The sequence below is a fragment of the Chrysochloris asiatica genome, unplaced genomic scaffold (genome assembly GCF_000296735.1).
Source record: "Chrysochloris asiatica unplaced genomic scaffold, ChrAsi1.0 scaffold00034, whole genome shotgun sequence".
Classification (NCBI taxonomy): Eukaryota; Metazoa; Chordata; class Mammalia; order Afrosoricida; family Chrysochloridae; genus Chrysochloris; species Chrysochloris asiatica.
The window spans coordinates 14,969,371-14,987,656 of NW_006408552.1; the positions used below are offsets into that span (position 1 = coordinate 14,969,371).

An 18,286-nucleotide genomic window follows, 5' to 3' on the forward strand; every position below is an offset into this window, starting at 1 on the left:
GGGGCAGGCGCGCAGGGCGGGCACCCGAGGGGGGGGTGGGGGTGAGGGGGAGGGAAGCCCCAGGCGGTGAGGTTGGTGAGATCGGCTGCGCTGGCAGCACCTAGGTCTCTAGATCCGAAGGCGCGGAGCTGCTACCGGCCCTTGGCGTCTTCCTTTACGTGGAGAGCGGAGATAAGGGTTGGCTCCGAGTTCCTCCTCCCTCAATGGGCAAACGACGAATCTTTTAAACAAATAGCTTTAGATTGGAGTTACAGGGAGATTTATCTAGAGCGGAGGGGTGTGAGGAGGCGCGCCCCTAGACTGACCCGCGCTGTGAAGGTGTTCTTGTAGGTTATTTTGGGGGCGGTGGGTAGGTGAGGGAAGAAACCAGAGTAGGAGCGAGACCCTTGAGACTTCTTCCTTTCTTTCCACGTCCCCCAATCCCGGTGCCAGGCCACGTCCTCGGGCCGCAGGGTTCCCAAGCCAGGGCGTTGGAAAATGAAACCAAAGCTTGTTATGAAGGAATCATTTCAGTCCTTGAGCGAGAATTGCCACGTTTCGGGTCCTCAGACTCCGACTCTGCGATTTGCAGGGGCCGAGGGTTAGGTGGGGAGGAAGGCGACGAGCCACTTCAAAAATAATAAACCCGCACAGTATCCTCCCTTCTGAAAAACCACCCGAAAGGCCCCTTTGGCAGCGAGTGAAGGAGGGAAAACCACACAGACGAGGGCGAAAGCAGGTTAAATATTAAACTTTCCGCATCAGATAATGGCAGAGTGTTTGGGGAGAGCCCTTTCGAGCTGCTGTTGTAAAGTCTTCGGTTTTAAAGTCCTGAGCATGTGACGCCGAAGAATCAAACATTTCGAAGGGCTGGATTTGTAATCCGCGGGTGCGGCCGAGGTTCTGGTTTCAGGAGGATCGGGGAACAAGCCTGATCGCAGCGCCGCACCGGCCACTTTTCAGTGCTGGGTCCCCCGGAGCCTAGAGCCACCGAAGAACGGAGAATGGATTTTTATTTTACATGTCAAAGGGGCGCCTCTTGATTTCATATTTAGACACCAGAACCGCACTCTCGACCCCGCTCAGCGAGGCTACTTTCTGAAACTTGTTTTTTTTTTTTTTTTTTTTTTCTCTCTCTCCTTTTTCTTTTTCCCCCTTTTGTTGTTGCTGCGGTCTCCTCCTCTCCCCGCCAAGACGCTGCCGCGTGCGCCCCACCGCCCAGCTCTGCCTGGCCGCCCAGAGGGGCCCCACCGCCTGCCGCCTGTGCGCCCCGGGACGCCGGTCCGCAGTCGTGCGCGCAAGCCGCTGGCCGCCGCCATGCCCGCTGCGGAACCCCCACCAACCGAGGACTCTGGGACTACGCTGAGGCCTAACTTTTAGGTCCCACTGAGCGTGGCCCGCGGGCCCGGGTGGGGGGCTGGCCGCGGCACTCACGCGGAGGATGGATGGCCGAGATTTCGGGCCCCCGCGGTCCGTACACGGCCCCCCGCCGCCGCTGCTGTCCGGCTTGGCTATGGACAGCCACCGCGTGGGCGCGGCCGCGGCCGGACGCCTGCCCGCCTCCGGCCTGCCTGGCCCGCTGCCGCCCGGGAAGTATATGGCCGGCCTCAACCTCCACCCACACCCGGGTAAGTGTACCACCGCACCGGTCCGCCATCCCAGGATCCTGGGTCAGGGAACTGGCTAGGGGAGGGAGGCTGGCGGGGGGGGGGGGGCATTCGGCCATTTCCCCGGCGAGCGATCACGCGGGCTGGCACCTCCCTCTTCCTCGGAGATGGAGGGAGGTGCCGACGGGCTCAGCTCCCGGGGCACAGAAACTTACCCCCATGACACGGGCAGACAGGGGCGCGCCAGACTGTCCCGTGGCGAATACGTTTTCCAGAATCCGAGACATCCAGGGCGATTCCAATCCCAGAGCTTCTGCAGCGCGTGCCTGGGCTGGGGTTTTCAAAATCTGGGCGAGAAAAGAACAAACCAACCCGACAACCCGAGAGACGCCCGCTCCCCGAGGTCCAATCTTTTTCTTGGCAAACGAGCTGCTCGCCTCCGGTGGGCCCTGGAGTCTGTTTCCAGGTCCTCTACTCGCACCTTGCTCTCACTCTGCAGGGTCTTGACCAATCCTGAGAGCCGTGGGGTACTTGCCGAGAGCGGCAGGCGGGCTGCGGCCCCTCGTTTCCAGTCAGGAGGGCAGCGACCTTGGTCCAGGGGGTCCTCTGCTCCGGCGGGAATTGCGGGTGTGCGCCGCAGCGAGGTTGCTGCCTTCCACGCGACTCTGCGAGGAAAGAAGCGGCGCTGGTCGGGCGGGTTCCTGCGGCTAAAGGAAACCAGGGTGGAAATGTGAATCTGGGAGAAACGCTACGACCAGGCCCGGCGCCTCCGCCATTTCCCGAGAGGGACTGCCCTGCGCTTTGGTACCGGCATCACGGGCGGGTGCGCTGGGAGGACATTTGTTCTGTTATTCCCGGATTGGGTTCTGCTGGGAAGGGGCGATCGTGGCACACTGACCTGTGGTCTTTTCTGGAGGCCCGATCCTTCCACCCGTGCATCCCCCGGCTTCTGTGCTTGATGTCCCACGTAGCAACTTAAAAAGCCCGCTTTTTCTCTCCAAACGGTGGTTTAGGACCCTTGCCACTTATTGGGGGAACCTCTGACGCTCCCTCAGTCATTGCTTCCTGGCAGGGCGGACCCCGATTCCGGAGCGACCCACTGACCCTAGCTAGCCCTACCGGTCCCGCCTGGCCTAGGCTTGCTAGTCACCCCCCACTCCCCTCCGCTCCATTTAATTTTTGTCCTGGAACTTTTCAGGAACCCGGGGCACGGTGGGACAAAGGGCCTTTGTGCGGGCAAGCGGGGGGAAGGGCGCGGAAATTCCCGGCGGGGCCAGGGGCACGCACCCCTCACCCCCATCCTCTGGCTCGTGCGTTCCCGCCGGGAGCAGAGGCCGTATTCTGTCCCGGGACTAAGACCAAAGTGAACGTTGTCTCTCGAGCGGCATGCTGCGGCGAAGAACAGTAGCCGTAGACTCCTGGAGACCTGGGTTGGGGGCGGCCGCAGGATACAAAGGGCCTCCCGAGCTGTCCTCTGGAGCGGACCCCCGAGGTCACAATGAGTTCTATGGGCTATTTTCAGCTTTAGGCTACTCAGTCTTTATGGGTTGTTAGAGGACAGTGTGTGTGTTGGGGAGGGGAACTTGTACAGCCTGAGGATGGACCTTCCCTGGCGGACAGAGCCTTCGAGTGCCTTCCCGTGACCTCCGTGTTCATACTGGCTCCGACCTTGTAGAGGCCACATAGGCCCTCATCAGAAGCAAAGAAAGCAGCCCCCAGTAATCAGGGACCTTTAGTGGGCGGCACACCAGATCTGGCGATATGCCAGTGAGAGGCTACCCCCCCCCCCCCATTTCGGAGATGGGGAACCCGAGGCTTGAGCGGTAGATTAGGGAGGCGAGTGGGAGGGGGCCGCCGCCGACTGGGTTGGTGCCTCCTGTCCTCTGCGGCCCGGCCGGGAGCTGCCCGATTTCTGCGTGCTCTGCGACTGAGGTCATGGAGGAACTGGCAGGCGCGCGCAGGGAGCGCCCCGGGCCCTGGCTTGGACTCCGGAGGGGGAGGGGGAAGGGGCGCCCTGCTGCCTACACCTCAAGAGGCCAGACCTCAGACCCCCAGGGCAACGCCCAGTGGGGAGGTAGGCGCTAATCCCTTTAGCTAAGAGGCTTGGAGCTGCTTGCTTTTCAGTGCTTGGGGGCGGGTTCCAGATTAGAATTTCACCAGCCCAGCGCTCTCCCCACCTCTTTGCGGGGTGCAGGTGCTAAAATTTCCCTTCCGACACACCGCTCCTCTCTCCTCCTTGGCGGCTCCTTAGGTATCGCTGGCGTTATCATTTCCATTTTTATTTGTTTATTTTCGTACAGGGAAGCCCGGAGAGGTTGAGTAATTTACCCTGGGTCACACAGCCAGGTAGAAGCAGTGTTAACTCTGCCGTCTTTCTTTGCCGCCGCACAACTGTGGGCCAGCGCTTAAGGAGGGCACCCTGGCAGAGGTGGCTAGGCCCTAGGAAAGCCCACAGGCGACCCCATTCAAACAAGTCTTTGCGCTGTGGGGTTGGGGGAGTGATTGAGGGTCCTCTGGAGGCATTTTTTTGTTTTTTCCATTGTGGGTCGAGGCGGAGTGATTTGGCCCTGTTTTCTGCAGAAGAGAAGGTGTACAAACAGCAATGACGAAGGCTTGGAGTACTGGAGTTCCGTGGTTTCCATTTCGCATAACCTTGAGTGCTGATGATAGAAAAAGCAGTAAATGTTCCCAGACCTTTACTGTACCTGAAACAGACAGGGAGGTGGTAAGCAACAGGCAGGCTTGTCCCTGAGAAGACCTGTCCCGAATTCTGTTCATGTTGCAATTAAAGAGCTATTAGCAGGATTTGGGTTGCCTGCTTGCATACTTATTGTCCCTGCCCCAACATTGCAGGGCTGTTCCGGGAGGCTGCTACAGTATGGAAGGATCTGAGCACATCAGCATGCTGTGGCCCTGCACTTTGGACTGACCAGTGGACAATAGAAAGCCATGAGCCTTCTCCCAGGGCCAATCAGATCTATATGTCTGGAATCCCACCGGCCAACCTGTTGAGACTGATTTAAAAAGATTAATCAGTGGCACCTGCGGGTGGAATGATGGGCTTGTAGAGATAAGGGGGATTTACAGAGTGTTTCCTTCTTTGGTCTGAGGCAGTAAGGGAGGCTAAGGAAGGTTCTGGAATCTGGAAGGGCCTGCTGGGCCCCCTGCCTCTCTGAGCCTTATGACACAGGTCCTAGGAACTTACTTCTTTTAGTAAGTAATTTCTGAGTGCCTTGTTGGGCAGGCCATCCCTCTGCTACTGGAAACCTAGCAATGAATCAGAGGCCCCAGCCTCCACTACCAGAGCAAAACCAAAAACAACAAAACGTCTGTCCATCCCATTCTCATTCACCTTGACCCCACACTTTGCTGAATTGAACTTGCCCATAGGATTTTATTGGCTGTCATCTTTATAGAAGCAGAACATCAGTTTTCTTCCAAGGTGTAGCCAGATGGGTTCGAATCCCCGACCTTTAGATTGGCAGCCTGCCAGGGGACTCTCAGCTGTGAACCACATACACAAAAGTCTTTGCCCTCAGTGGGGATCCAGAGCCGTGTTGGAGCTAGGTAATAAACCCACAAGTCAGTGAGGGAAATCATTTCACACAGAGCTACAGGCTAGGAGTCAAATGCATTGAGGAGGGTCTGTTTCTGCCCAGAGTGAAGAACGCGTGTGTCAGCCAGGCCAACCCTAGAGAGATCCAAGTAGCGAACCTTTTTGGTAAAAATCAGAGAAGTGCAATCTAGACAAGAAAACAGCCTATGGGAAGACCTTGGCTTGTTTGAGGCCCCAGGGAGCCTCTGGAGAAGAGATGGGGGAGGTGAGGAGGAGGATGGGAGTCTGCAGCTCCCCTAAGGCTTGGAATTTTAAACAAGGAGGAATGAGGAGGCAGTGCTGTGTTTTAAATGGAAGGAGTGACTCAAATGGAGAGACATTTTACAGAACATCTGGTCTGGACTCTTTAAAAATATCTCAATGGCATGTCAGACAAAGGCAGGCTGAGGAATCGTCCCTGATTAAAAGCCACTAAAAATGATGTGATGGCTGAAGGCGTTGCCTGACCCTGGAGTAGATTCTGGGTCAGAAGAGAAATAGCTCCAAAGGAGGCTGTGTAGGCAATTGGCAAAATAAGAATATAGACTGTAGGAGATTACCTGATGGAACTCAGTATTATTACCTCCCTAGAAGTAACTGCTCTGGTTATATAAGAGAATGTCCTTGTTCTTACTAATAACACTGAAATGTTCCGGAACAAGGGATAACGGTTGAGGAAAAAGAAATAACAACAAAAGCACATAGTCACGCATAACTTAAAGTCCACGATACATTTGGTGAAAAAGAACGAACGTTATGTGATACAGATAGTGTGCAAACACCGTATTATATACAGACAGTCCCCAGATTAACAACTCATTCCCTTCCTAAATCTGTCTTTAAGTTGAATTTGTACAGAGTTGTAACAGATATAGTTTGGCTTCTATCTAAGGTCAGTGACGTATTTATCTGAGTATGTAGTGTACCTTTCTACACATAAAAAAGTTAAAGAATTACTTCCAGATTTGCAAAAACATCTTTGACATAATACAGTAGAAATAATCATGTTTTGATCCACATTGCAAAGTAACCACAGTTGATCACAAGTATGTCTCAGATTTTTTAATGTAACAGATTCTACAGGGGTTGGGACCACGGACATATAGACACATCAAATGTTGCCTGGGTGTGACATGTGACACATGACTGTAATCGTATAGCAATCCAAACGCAAACGAAACCTCTAACTGTTGAGTCATGGTTGACGGTAGTTAGCGAGCAGAAGTGAGCTCCATAGGGTTTTCTATGCTGGTGTCTTTTTGGAATCACATTGCCAGGCCTTTCTTCCATGGTGCTGCTGGGTGGATTTGAACTGCCAACCTTTAGTTCAGTAGTTGAGTTTAGTTCAGTAGTAGAGTCTGGGCCAGTTGATCTGTAAAACGCCATTCCAGGACCTTGTAAGTGTGGGAGACAATGATAACATAAAAAAGCACGTGTTGTTGGGTGCCATTGGGCTAACTTTTGACTCATAGAAATTCCCTGTGGCAGAGTAGAACTTGCCCATACGGTTTCTTCAGCTGTCGTCTTTATGGAAGCAGATTGCCAGTCCTTTCTTGTGTGGTACCACCGAATGAATGGTTTTGAACTGATGACCGTTCAGTTAGCAGCCTGAAGAAAACGGTTCACAATGCATGAACTTAGTTCAAGACATATATGTCAGTTAGTTGTATGATTTCAAACTCTTCTCTAAACTGGATGTTATTATGAAATAAACATTTTAAGGAATGAGTCTGGGTTGTTGGCTGGAGACTGGTAGATGGGAAAGAAGCTGGGTAAGCAGTGGATGGTAAGAGGGAGACATTGGGGGCCAGGGTGCATCCTGGAGGCCAGGCTGCTCTGATAGAAGTGAAGGAGGGTGAGGGAAGGAAGACAAGGCATGAGGCTTACTAGAGCTAGTCAGGAATGGGAATCCTGGTGTGGCGCTGTGGGTTAATGCGCCAGACTGCAAGGTCCTTTGAACTCTTAAGGTTGGTGGTTCAAGCTCACCAGCTGCTCCTTGGAAACCCTATATAGGGTCACTACGGATTGGAATCGACTTGATGGCCCTTAACAACAACAAACAGGAGTGGGGAGAAAAGAATTGGGAAACATTGGGCCTTCTTGTTTTAGATGTGACTAGGTTGGATCAGCCTGTGGTCTGAACTGACTTTTCTCCAACATGTCTCATGTGGTCCTGCCATCTGTCCACATTCTAGCCCTGTCACCACCAGCACCCTCAGGCCTTGCTTCTCAACCCAATTTTTGAGGGACCCCACTGGCACTGCTTGAAAGGATAGGTCACAGGCCTGTGTGGGGTGAGGCCCTGGTTAAGAGTCAGCTCTGCAAAGACCAGCGTTAGAGGAGGTCAAAGCCATCAACTGGGAACCAGCCAAAGCTCCTGACCACCTCTCCCAGTCCATGAATAAATACACTGTCTGCATCTGAGATTCCTTCCCAAGCTAATGAAATTGATGGACCCTCAGCCCAAGATCAAAGGGGGACCCTCAATAACACCCCTCAGCATTTGGCCTTCCTGGGTTTGCATTCCCCAGATAAGGGAACTCTGCCCCATCTGGAGGCAGGCTAGCCTGGCAAATAAAACTTGGAGTTTAAATCTTGCTTCTTCTGCTTTCTAGATGCTTCTGCAAGCCTTGATTTTCTTACCTCTAAAATGGGTACTGAATGAATTTGGTTGTTATTAAGTTTAAATGAGGGAGTCCAAATCGGGGTCCTAGACGCACAGGTAAACACTTATGCAGAAGTTATGTTATCTGGTGCCGTTGAGTTGATTTCCACTCAGGTGACAAAACTGCCCCATAGGATTTTTTTAGTCTGTACTTTTGTTTTGTTTTTAACTCGTTTGTTATAATTTGAGGTGAAAGTTTACAGAGCAAAGCAGTTTTCCAGTCAACAATTCATACGCCTTTTGCTTTGTGACATTGAGGATAATCCTCATGTTGTAACCTTTCCACTTCCTTCCTGTGCTCGCCCTTCCCGGTCTTCCTCCTTTCCTGCCCCTTCCTGCCTTCTAAGCTTTCTCTCTGGGCAAGTACTGCCTTTTGGTTCTTGGATCTTGGATTACTCTTTAGGTTGTAATCTTTATGGGGAGCAGATCACCAGGTCTTCACTGGAACTGCTGGGTGGATTTGCATTACCAACCTTGCAGTTAGCCGTGCATTTGACCGGTGTGCTACTGCTAGACACTGTGATTGCTGTAATTGCAGTTTAGCGTTGTGCATGATTCACACATCCCTTACTTTCACCCAGACCTCTCTGAGGCATCCCTGGATTGTGTAATATACCCCGGTGGATGGCCCACAGGCTTGTCCAGCATGAATTCATTATTTCGCTTTATTTTTCTGCCTTTTTTGTATAATAGCTATACTGTGAGATGCTTAAATCTTGAGTCTTAGATGTGTTGGGTGAACACACATAGTATTAACTAACACTCTCTCAAGATTAGAACATTTCCAGCACCCCAGAAAGTCCCTTTGCTTTTTCTTAGAAGAGCCTTCTGGTTTCTGTTACCTTAATGAGATTTGGACTCCTGGTGTGGTGCTGTAGAATCAGCACTGAACTGCAAACCACTAGGTTGGCAGTTCAAACCCACCGGAACCGACTTGACTGCACTAAACAACAACAATTAGGTTTGCCTGTTTTGGGACTTTGTATACATGGGATCATACAGAATACTCTCTTTTATATTTCACCGTCGGAACATAGCATAGTTTATTCTGTGTCTTGTTGATGGATATTTAGGTCGTCCCCAGTTTTTGCTGTGAATAATACTCCTATAAATATGCCTGTTGGTGTTCATGTATGTTACATATTTCTAAACCTAGGAATGGAATTGCAGTGTGTTGAGGGATTCAAACAGCCAGAGATTCCAGGAGAAATCTCAGCAGGTGGGGTGGGAGAGAGGCAATTTATAACTCCAGAAAATATAAAAGAAAGGAGTTGTGGATATTTGCAAAACCAAAGTGGTAAAATAAGACTAGGTTAAACAAAATTGTATTTGATGGGTTTGGGGGAGATATGGTGTGTGTGGGGCAGTGGTCACAGGGGTATGTATGTTCAGCTTTATAACTGCCAGTTTTCAGAAGTTCATGCACCATTCTTTATTTCCAGCATCAGTGCAGGAGTTCCAGTTGCTCCCTGTCTTCTGTAACATTTGATATCCTCAGTTTCTTTCACTCTGTCTGGTATAGTATCTAAAAGTGTGTTGATGAAATAATATTGTGGGGTGTTTTTTTTTTTTTTACTTGTGAATTGAGAGATGGTTTACAGAGCAGATGATCAGTTTTCCATTCAACAAATCTTATACTATGCTTCAATACAGTGATTGCAGTCTCCTCCATGTACCATCAGTTCAGAGTATTTATCTCTATTCACTTTCTTTTTTTTTTTAATTAGAATTCCCTCCCTGCAACATTTATCCTATTTTGAGGAATCACTTTCCATACTCATAAAATCCATCCATTTGGAAGTCTACAGTTCTGCTCTATGTTTAACATGATTTAAAAAATCAAAGCTACACATCCTTTTAAAGTTTGGGCCTGCTGTGGATGACAAAGTAGATGTAGTCTTAGAGAACAGGTCCCAGGCTTTCTTCTAGAGTGCTGCTGGATGGATTCAAACCACTAGTGTCACCCGGACCTTAGATGTGTGGGAGACTACTTAGAAATTATGGACTCTTGAGCCTTTTGCAGATTATAAAGGATTACAGAGAAATCCAGGAATCCCCATTCATCTCTTCCGAGTGCGTTTGGACTTTTTCATCCATATTTCTAGGCAATAAATCATCCTGCTTGACAACTAGTTATTTTTCAGTTTACATACTTTTAATTTCTACCATGGAGCCTTGGGATGGTGCTGTAGGATAAGCAGTGGACTGCCAGCTGCAGGTTGGTGGTTCAAACCTACCAGCTGTTCCTTGGAAACCCTGTACAGGATCACTGTGAGTTGGAGCCAACTGGAAGGGACTTAGCAACAACTTGGAAGCTGAGGCATTTATGTAGGTGCCTGGGAATCTGAATCCTGACTCAGTGGGACATCTTATGCAAGTTTCTTTACCTTTCCTTCTGGAGGTTGGTTTTTGTCTCAATGAGATCGAGAGTAAAACTACTTCATGAGAGTTACGAGGATTATATTTAATGCACATAAAGTGTTTAGAATGCCTGACATGTAGTAGTGTTGATTGAATCAGTTCTGACTCATAGTGAACTTATATAGGGTCTCTAAGAGTGGTTCTGGCATATAATAAACACTTCTGAAAAACAGAAACCAAACCAAACTACCAGTTGCCATAGAGACTATTCAGATTTGTAGACACCCTATTATAGGACAAAGTGGAACTGCCCCATAGGGTTCCCAAGGCTCTCATCTTCAAAGAAGCACATTGCACTGTCTGTCTTTCTCCTGGTGCATTCAAAGAGCTAACCTTCTGGTTAGCAGCAGAATGCTTAATTACTCCTTAATAAGCATAAGGTAGCTCTGAGTCCGTACCGACTCGACTCAATGGCACCTAACAACAGCAACAACAACAACAGGCAATTGTTGTGAAATGTTAAGTTGGTTTAGACTCATAGGGTTTCAAAGAAGCAGCTGGTGAATTTGAACCACCGACCTTGTGGTTAGCTGTCCAGTGATTATCCAACAGCAGCACCACATCAGTGCGCCAGTAAGCAGTTGTTGTTAAGTGCCACCGAGTCAGTTCTGTATAGGGTTTCCAAGAAACAGCTGGTGAGTTTGAACCTCCAACCTTGAGGCTAGCAGTCCAGTGCTGATCCTACAGTGCTGCACTAGGGCTGTAATAACTAATAAATGTTAAGTATTTTTACTGTTGTTGCTACACCCCCATTTCTACCTCCTCTATTCTCTCAATATACGTGAAATACAATTTTGTTAAAACCAATTTGATTATCATTATGGTTTTGTAACTATTGACACCAGAGTCAAGTGAAGTAAAGTCATTTCTATTACCTTGCGTTATGAATGGCCTCTCTCTTTTTTCTTTTTCTTTTGCATTTGCTGGGGTTTTTAGACGCTCTGGCTAAATTTTCCAATCTCTTAATACATTTTCATGTGGTCAAACCTATCTGATGAGCAACCCTTTCTTTTCTTGGCGATTTCCTTCCTGGAATTTTCCATCTCCTTGTCTGGTTTGCATGGCCCTTGGGACTATTGAAGAAAGGAATCCTTGAAATTCTTTTTGTCTTTCTACTGGATCCCTGGTTTCCTGACTTAATGCCTTCCTCTTTCCTGATTTATTTTATTGTTTTAATGGAGAACACCCTGCAGTAGCTTTATGTGAAAGGGTCCCTGAAAAGTTAAAAAAAAAAATTTTTTTTTTTCTTTAGCCATCAAGTCAATTGTGACTGAGACTCACCATCTAGGACAGAGTGGGACTGCCCCATAGGGTTTACAAAGTTGGCAGTTCAAACCCACCAGCTGCTCCATGGGAGAAAGATGAGGCTTTTTGTTCCCATAAAGATTTACAGCCTTGGAAACCCTATGCAGCTTTGCTTTGAGTTGGAATTAATTCTGTGACAATGGGGTGACTGCATTTTTTACCTTCTGGTACAGTGTTTAAGGATTAAATGAGTTACTGTACATAAATGCCCAGAACATTTCCTTGTGATGGTTATTACGCATTATTACTCTTTGAAATAAGCCTCATAGTGATCTTTACTCTTACTATTCTTTGAATCTCTAGGTTCTGAGTGATTTTGCGTTGGCTGTGCTAAGGGTTCCATAGGCTTTAACCAATCAGGAAGCTCAAACTCCTCAGTCTGAATTTTTGTAAAAAAAACTTAGTATTGTTATAAGGAACCCTGAGAGCAGAGAGGGTTAAGAGTTAGGCTATTAAATGCAAGGAGAATGATAAGGCTTTTTGCTCCCTTAAAGATTTACAGCTTTGGAAACCCTGTCCAGCAAGGGTGGGGAACATCCGGCCCTCGGGCTGTATGAAGCTGTAAAATCATTTGGTTTAGCCCTGCCAAGGCAAATGCAGGTTAAGACTTGAAAGTCAGTAAAGTAGGAGCTTTTTTCATAGCAACATCAATTTTTTATTAAGTGATGTTGTAACTGTCCAAATGGCCCTTAGCAGAATAAAGGTTCCTCACCCCTGCTATACAGAACCCTGGTGTGGCAGTTCGGGTTAATGTGCTGGACTGCAAGGTCAGTTTGAACCATTTCAAGCTTACCAGCCACTTCTCAGAACCCTATACTGGGTCGCTGTAAGTTGGAACCGACTCGACGGCACTTCACAACAACAACCCCTGCTATACAGGGTCTCTGAGTCAGAATCAACTCCACGGCATGCAACTCTAACCATCACCAGTATTAAGTACCCCTGGTGATTCAATGGTTAAGTACTTGGCTGCGAACTGAAAGGGTTGGCAGTTCAAGTTCACTCAGCAGCCCCACAGCAGAAAGACTTGGTGATCTCCTGTAAAGACAGTTGCTGTTGCCGCTGGTAGGTGGTGTCTTGTCAGTTCTAACTCATAACCACCCTGCACAGGCTTTCTGAGGCTGTAAATCTTTACGGGAGTAGAAAGCTTTATCATTCTCCCACGAAGTGGCTGGTCGGTTTGACCTACCGATTTTGTGGTTAACAGTCCAGTGTTAACCCTACAGTACTACCAGCACACCCTCTCAGAGTATAGGAGGCTAGAAGTCCACATTCAGTCTGCTGGATTTCAGGAAAGTCCTTGTCTCCTTTAGCATGTGTGGACCCAGCATTCCTTGGAGATCTTCCTGTGCTGTAGTCTCCATCTTTCCCTGGATCTAGGAGTTTCACAGTGTAATACAGCCTGGGACAGTTCTACTTTGTTTCATGGGGTTGCTCTGAGTTGAAATTGACTCAACAGCACCTAATGATAACAATTCTTACTGTTTTATAATTTCCTTCTCACAGGTAGGTAGTCTTTGTTTTTCTCTCTAGTCTTCTTTTGAGTTGGATATTGCATCTCCAAGCAGATCATCTTTCTATTTTTCATCTGTTTGTTTCTTCTGCTTTTAGAAGATGGCCTCAACTGTATCTTCTAACCTTTCAGATGGATTTTGAATGTGGCGATCGTTGTTTTCCACCACTCATTTGTCAGAAGTAGTCCACTTATTTGTCAGTTTGCCGTACTGTGGTAGTTTTAGTGTTGTTTAAAGCTATGCCATCAGTTTCTTAAATACCAGCAGGGGCACCCATGGTGGACAGGTTTCAGAACAGCTTCCAGACTAAAGACAGACTAGAAAGAAGGAGAGTTGGACTACTTCTGAATGCTGCTTTAGCCTTATGACGAGCAGCAGAACATTGTCAGATCTAGTGTTGGAAGATGAGCCCCTCAGGTTGGAAGGCATTGACCATTTTGAGTCCAATAATCATATGATTTATTATATGGGGAAGGACAAATTGAAGAGGAATGGCACTGCATTCATCTTTAAAAAAAAAGCATTTCAAGAGGAATCTTGAAGTACAATGCTGCCTGTGATAGACACCTATAAAGCAGACCAAACTCTGGTGTGGGTGCTGTAGGGTAAGCACTGGACTGGTGACTTCAAAGTCGGCAGTTCAAACCCACCAGTTGCTCTCTTGACTGGAAGGCACACACCAAGGAAGAGCAGTTAAGACCACCATTATTCAGATTTGTACACCAACCATTAAAGCTAGTGATGAAGGAATTGAAGAATTCTGCCAACTTCTTCAAGGAGCTCTGGTAGCATAGTGGTTACGAGTTGGGCTGTTAACCTCAAGGTCAGCAGTTCAAAACTGCCAGCAGCTCTGCAGGAGAAAGATGAGGCTTTCTGCTCCCATAAAGATTTGCAGCCTGGGAAACCTATACAGGTCTCTATGGGTCGGAACCAACTGGATGGCACTTAACAACAACTTCTTCAGTCTGAAATTGAGCAAACATGCAATCAAAATGCATTGATAATTATTGGTGATTGGAATGCAAAAGTTGGAAACAAAGAGGAAGGATCAGTAGTTAGAAAATATGGGAAAGGAAATGCTGCTGGAGATGGCATGATAGAATTTTGCAAGACCAATGACTTATTGATTGCAAATATCTTTTTTTCAACAACGTAAATGACAATTATACACATGGACTTCACCAAATGGAATACGTAGTAATCAAACTGATTATATCTGTGTGAAGAGAAGCGCAATATCATTAGCCAAAACAAAACTAAGGAACAACTGTGAAACAGACCCATTGCTCATATGCAAGACTGAAACTGAAGAAAATTAAAACAAGTCCACAAGAGCCAAAATAGGACCTTGAGTATATTTCTGTTGTTAAGACTTTTGAGTTGGCTCTGATTCATGGGGACACTGTATTGGGTTTCTGAGGAGTAGCTGGTGGGTTTGAACCACTGACCTTGTGGTTCGCAGTCCAGTGCTTATCCCATAGTGCCATACCAGGACTCCAATCTTAAGTATATCCCACTTGAATTTAAGAGACACCATCAAGAACAGATTTGATGCATTATACACAAATGACAGCAGACCAAAGGATTTGTGGGATGACATCAAGAACATCAGACATGAAGAAAACTAAAGGTCATGAAAATTACAGGAAAGAAACGAAAGACCAAAATGGATGTCTGAAACTTGCTCTTGAATGTAGAGAAGCTAAAGCGACTAGAAGCAATGATGAAGTAAAAGAAGTGAACAGAAAATTTCAAAGGGCAGCTCCAGAAGACAAAGTAAAGTGTTTTAATGAAATGTGCAAAGTCTTGGAGTTAGAAAACCAAGAGAAGAGCACACTCAGCATTTCTCAAACTGAAAGAGCTGAAGAGAAAATTCAAGCCTAGGGTTGCAACATGGAAGGACTCTATCGGTATAATATATAGGCAGGAAGCCTCAGAAGAAGATGGGAGGAAAACACAGAGTCACTGTACTGAAAAGAATTGGTGGATATTCAACCATTTCAAGAGGTAATATAAAATCAAGAACTGATGATATTGAAGAAAGAAGCCCAGGCTGCACTATTGAAAAACAAGGCTCCAAGAATCGACAGAATGAAAAATAGAAATGTTTCTACAAACGATGCAACTTTGGCGGTGCTCACGCTTTTGTGCCAAGCAACTTGGAAGACAGCTACCTGGCCAACTGATTGGAAGAGATCCTTTTTGTGCCTATTCCAAAGAACAATGACCCAACAAAATGCGAAAATTATAGAACAATGTCCTTAATATCACATTCAAGTAAAATTTTGCTGAAGATAATTTAAAAACAGTAGTACGTAGATAGGGAGCTGCCAGAAATTCAAGCCAGATTCAGAAGAGGACACAGAACTAGAAATATCATTGGTGACGTCAGATGGATCTTTGCTGAAAGCAAAGAATACCAGAAAGATATTTTATTGACTGTGCAAAGGCATTCGACTATGTAGCTCATAACGAACTATGGATAACATTGCAAAGAATGGGAATTCCAGGGCACTTAATTGTGCTCATGAGGAACGTGTACATAGACTAAGAGGAAAGTAAATGGTTTAAAATCAGGAAAGGTTTGTATCCTTTCACAATACGTTTTCATTCTGTATGCAGAGTAAATAATCTGAGGAGATGGATTATAAGAAGAACATGGCATCAGGATTGGAGGAAGACTCATTAGCAACCTGTGATACGCATATGACACAATCTTGCTTGCTGGAAAATAAGAGGACTTAAAAGGGTTTACTCATGAAGATTAAAGATTACAACTTTCAGTATGGTTGCACTTCAGTGTAAAGAAAATAAAAATCCTCACAATGGGATCAATAAAATAACCATGATAAATGAGAAAAGACAGAAATTGTCAAATATTTCATTTTACTTGGTTCCACACCAATAAATAACACCATGATAAATGGAGAAAAGATTGAAGCTGTCAATTATTTCATTTTACTTGGATTCACAATCAACTGTCAGGGAAGCAGCAGTCAGAAATTGCATTAGGCAAATCTGCTGCACAAGACCTCTTTCAAATGTTAGCTTTTAAGGTGTGCCTGACCCAATCCCTGGCATTTTCAATTGCTTCAGATGCATGTGGAAGCTGGACAATGGATAAAGAAGACAGAAGGAGTCAATGTATTTGAATTATGGTGTTGGTGAAGAATATGGACTGCCAGAAGAAAAAACAAATCTGTTTTGAAAGTAGTATGACCAGATTGTTCTTTGGAAGTGAGGATGACAAAACTTAGTCTCTCATACTTTGGACATGTTGTCAGGAGGGACTAGTTTCTGGAGGACATCATGTTTGATAAAGGGGGGGATCAGTGAAGGAGAGGAAGAACCCCAGTATGATGGATTGGTACAGTGTCAGCGACAGTGATCAAAGTTAACAATTGTGACGATGGTACATGACCAGGCAGTGTTTCTTTTTGTCATACACACATACACAGAGCTGCTAGGAGTCGGGATCCACTCAATACTATGTAGCAGCAACAGCAGCAGCATTTAAATTTATAAATGTTTTCTTGTCATCTGAATGTGCCTCTTTTCTCATAACATCCTGTTCTTGTTTCATGGCTATAAGACTTGAATTAGAGGATATTGTAAATTTTTTGGAATATATTTCTTTCATGCAGTGTACGTTTCTTCTCTGAGTCTAATTTTTCTTTGTCTTTGCTGTTGGGAGACTATTCTCAGAGGTCTCTTCATGTTTCTCAGAGGTCTCTTCATATTTAAGAAAAATACCTGTTGCCTTCAGGTTGATTCTGACTCACAGAGACCCCATGTGTTACAGACTGGAGCTGGGCTCCATAGGTTTTCTTGACTGTCATCTTTATGGAAAATCACCTGGCATTTTTCTCTTGATGCCATTGCATGGGTTTTCGGTTAGTACGCAAGTGTAAACCGTATGGGCCAACCAGGGACCATTTGTATTTAAGAGTCCCGAACATGGGTCTTGCGCTGCTATTTGCTTAATGGTAAAGACATTATTTTGAAAACAGAAGTTTGATGTTTAATTTGGAACAGGTGCAGAAAGGTGTGGTGTTTTTTTTTTTTGTTTCTGTACCTTTTGTTCCATGCAAGAAGACTATATATAAATAACAAACATGAAAAAGAAAAACCCAAACCAAAAAAAAACAAAAAGAAAGGAAGAGGCACTCAAAAAGTTCATGGGACTCTGAGATACAAGATGGGGCTGGTTGTCCAATGAGGACATTTGAGAATATCCATTTCTGTAGATTTTGCCTATGACCTTATAAGTCACCTTCAGTTCTAGCCTGGAGGGAGGTGAAGTCTTGATTGTTGCTCCAGGAGCTGAGTGCGACTATTAAGGATAAAGATTTTCACTTAGAGCTCGGGTTCTCTCTTACTATGATGGTCCACACCCCAGCTCTGAGAATTCAGCTCAGAGCCTTACTGGTTCTGTCTTCCCCAGGGGAAGGGGACTTCTGGGGGATCCAGATGCTTCTTTTGGGGTAAAACCAGCCCTCCACCCTTGAGCCCTTCCTTGCTCTCTTTACTCCAGCCTTTAGGACTGCCAATGCCCCCAGATTCAGAGACTTAAAAACCAAAAACCAAATACCCTCTGCTGTCTAGTTGATTCTGACTCATAGCGGGTGACATTCTAGGGTTTCAAAGACTGGGACTTTGAACTGAACACTTACTCAGCCCAAGTCTTAACCCACTTACACCACCAGGGCTCTGTTCAGAGACTCATAGATTGTAAATCTTTGCAAGAGCAGAAAGGCCTCATCTTTCTCCCACTGAACAGCTGATGGGCTTCAACCACTGCCCTTGTGCTTGTCTGACAAAGCCTCTGAGCTCCCTAGAGACTCTTGTTAAGTGTCGTTGAATGAGTTTTTTAGGGCTCAACTCATAGCGACCTTGTATGGGGCTTCCAAGGAGTGGCTGGTAAGTTTGAGCTAAGGACCTAATGGTTCAAACTGACCTTGTAGTCCAGTGCTTATCCTATAGCTCCACACCAGGATTCCCCGAGAGATCTTAAGAATGTCTTTATTTCTTGTTTCTCTTTCTGTTTAATTAGTAGCTGGGAACCATCTAGTTCTTCTGGTCTCAGGGTCATGGAAGCTGGGGTTCATGTGGTACATTGGTCCTTTGACTAATGTTTCATGCATCTTTGATTGCTCAGATGGGGAGAGATCAATAATTACACCTTGTTGTTAAGTGCCGT

At 46.4% G+C, this 18,286-nt stretch overlaps 1 protein-coding gene across 1 annotated transcript in view; it reads left to right on the forward strand.

The window, feature by feature from the left end:
• The first annotated feature begins 1,420 nt into the window (after window positions 1–1,420).
• Window positions 1,421–18,286, forward strand: part of TNRC18 (trinucleotide repeat containing 18) — a 125,661-nt gene continuing 108,795 nt past the window's right edge. The window contains 1 exon segment of the mRNA XM_006859776.1: window positions 1,421–1,607. Coding sequence (XP_006859838.1) covers window positions 1,421–1,607 — 187 coding nt within the window.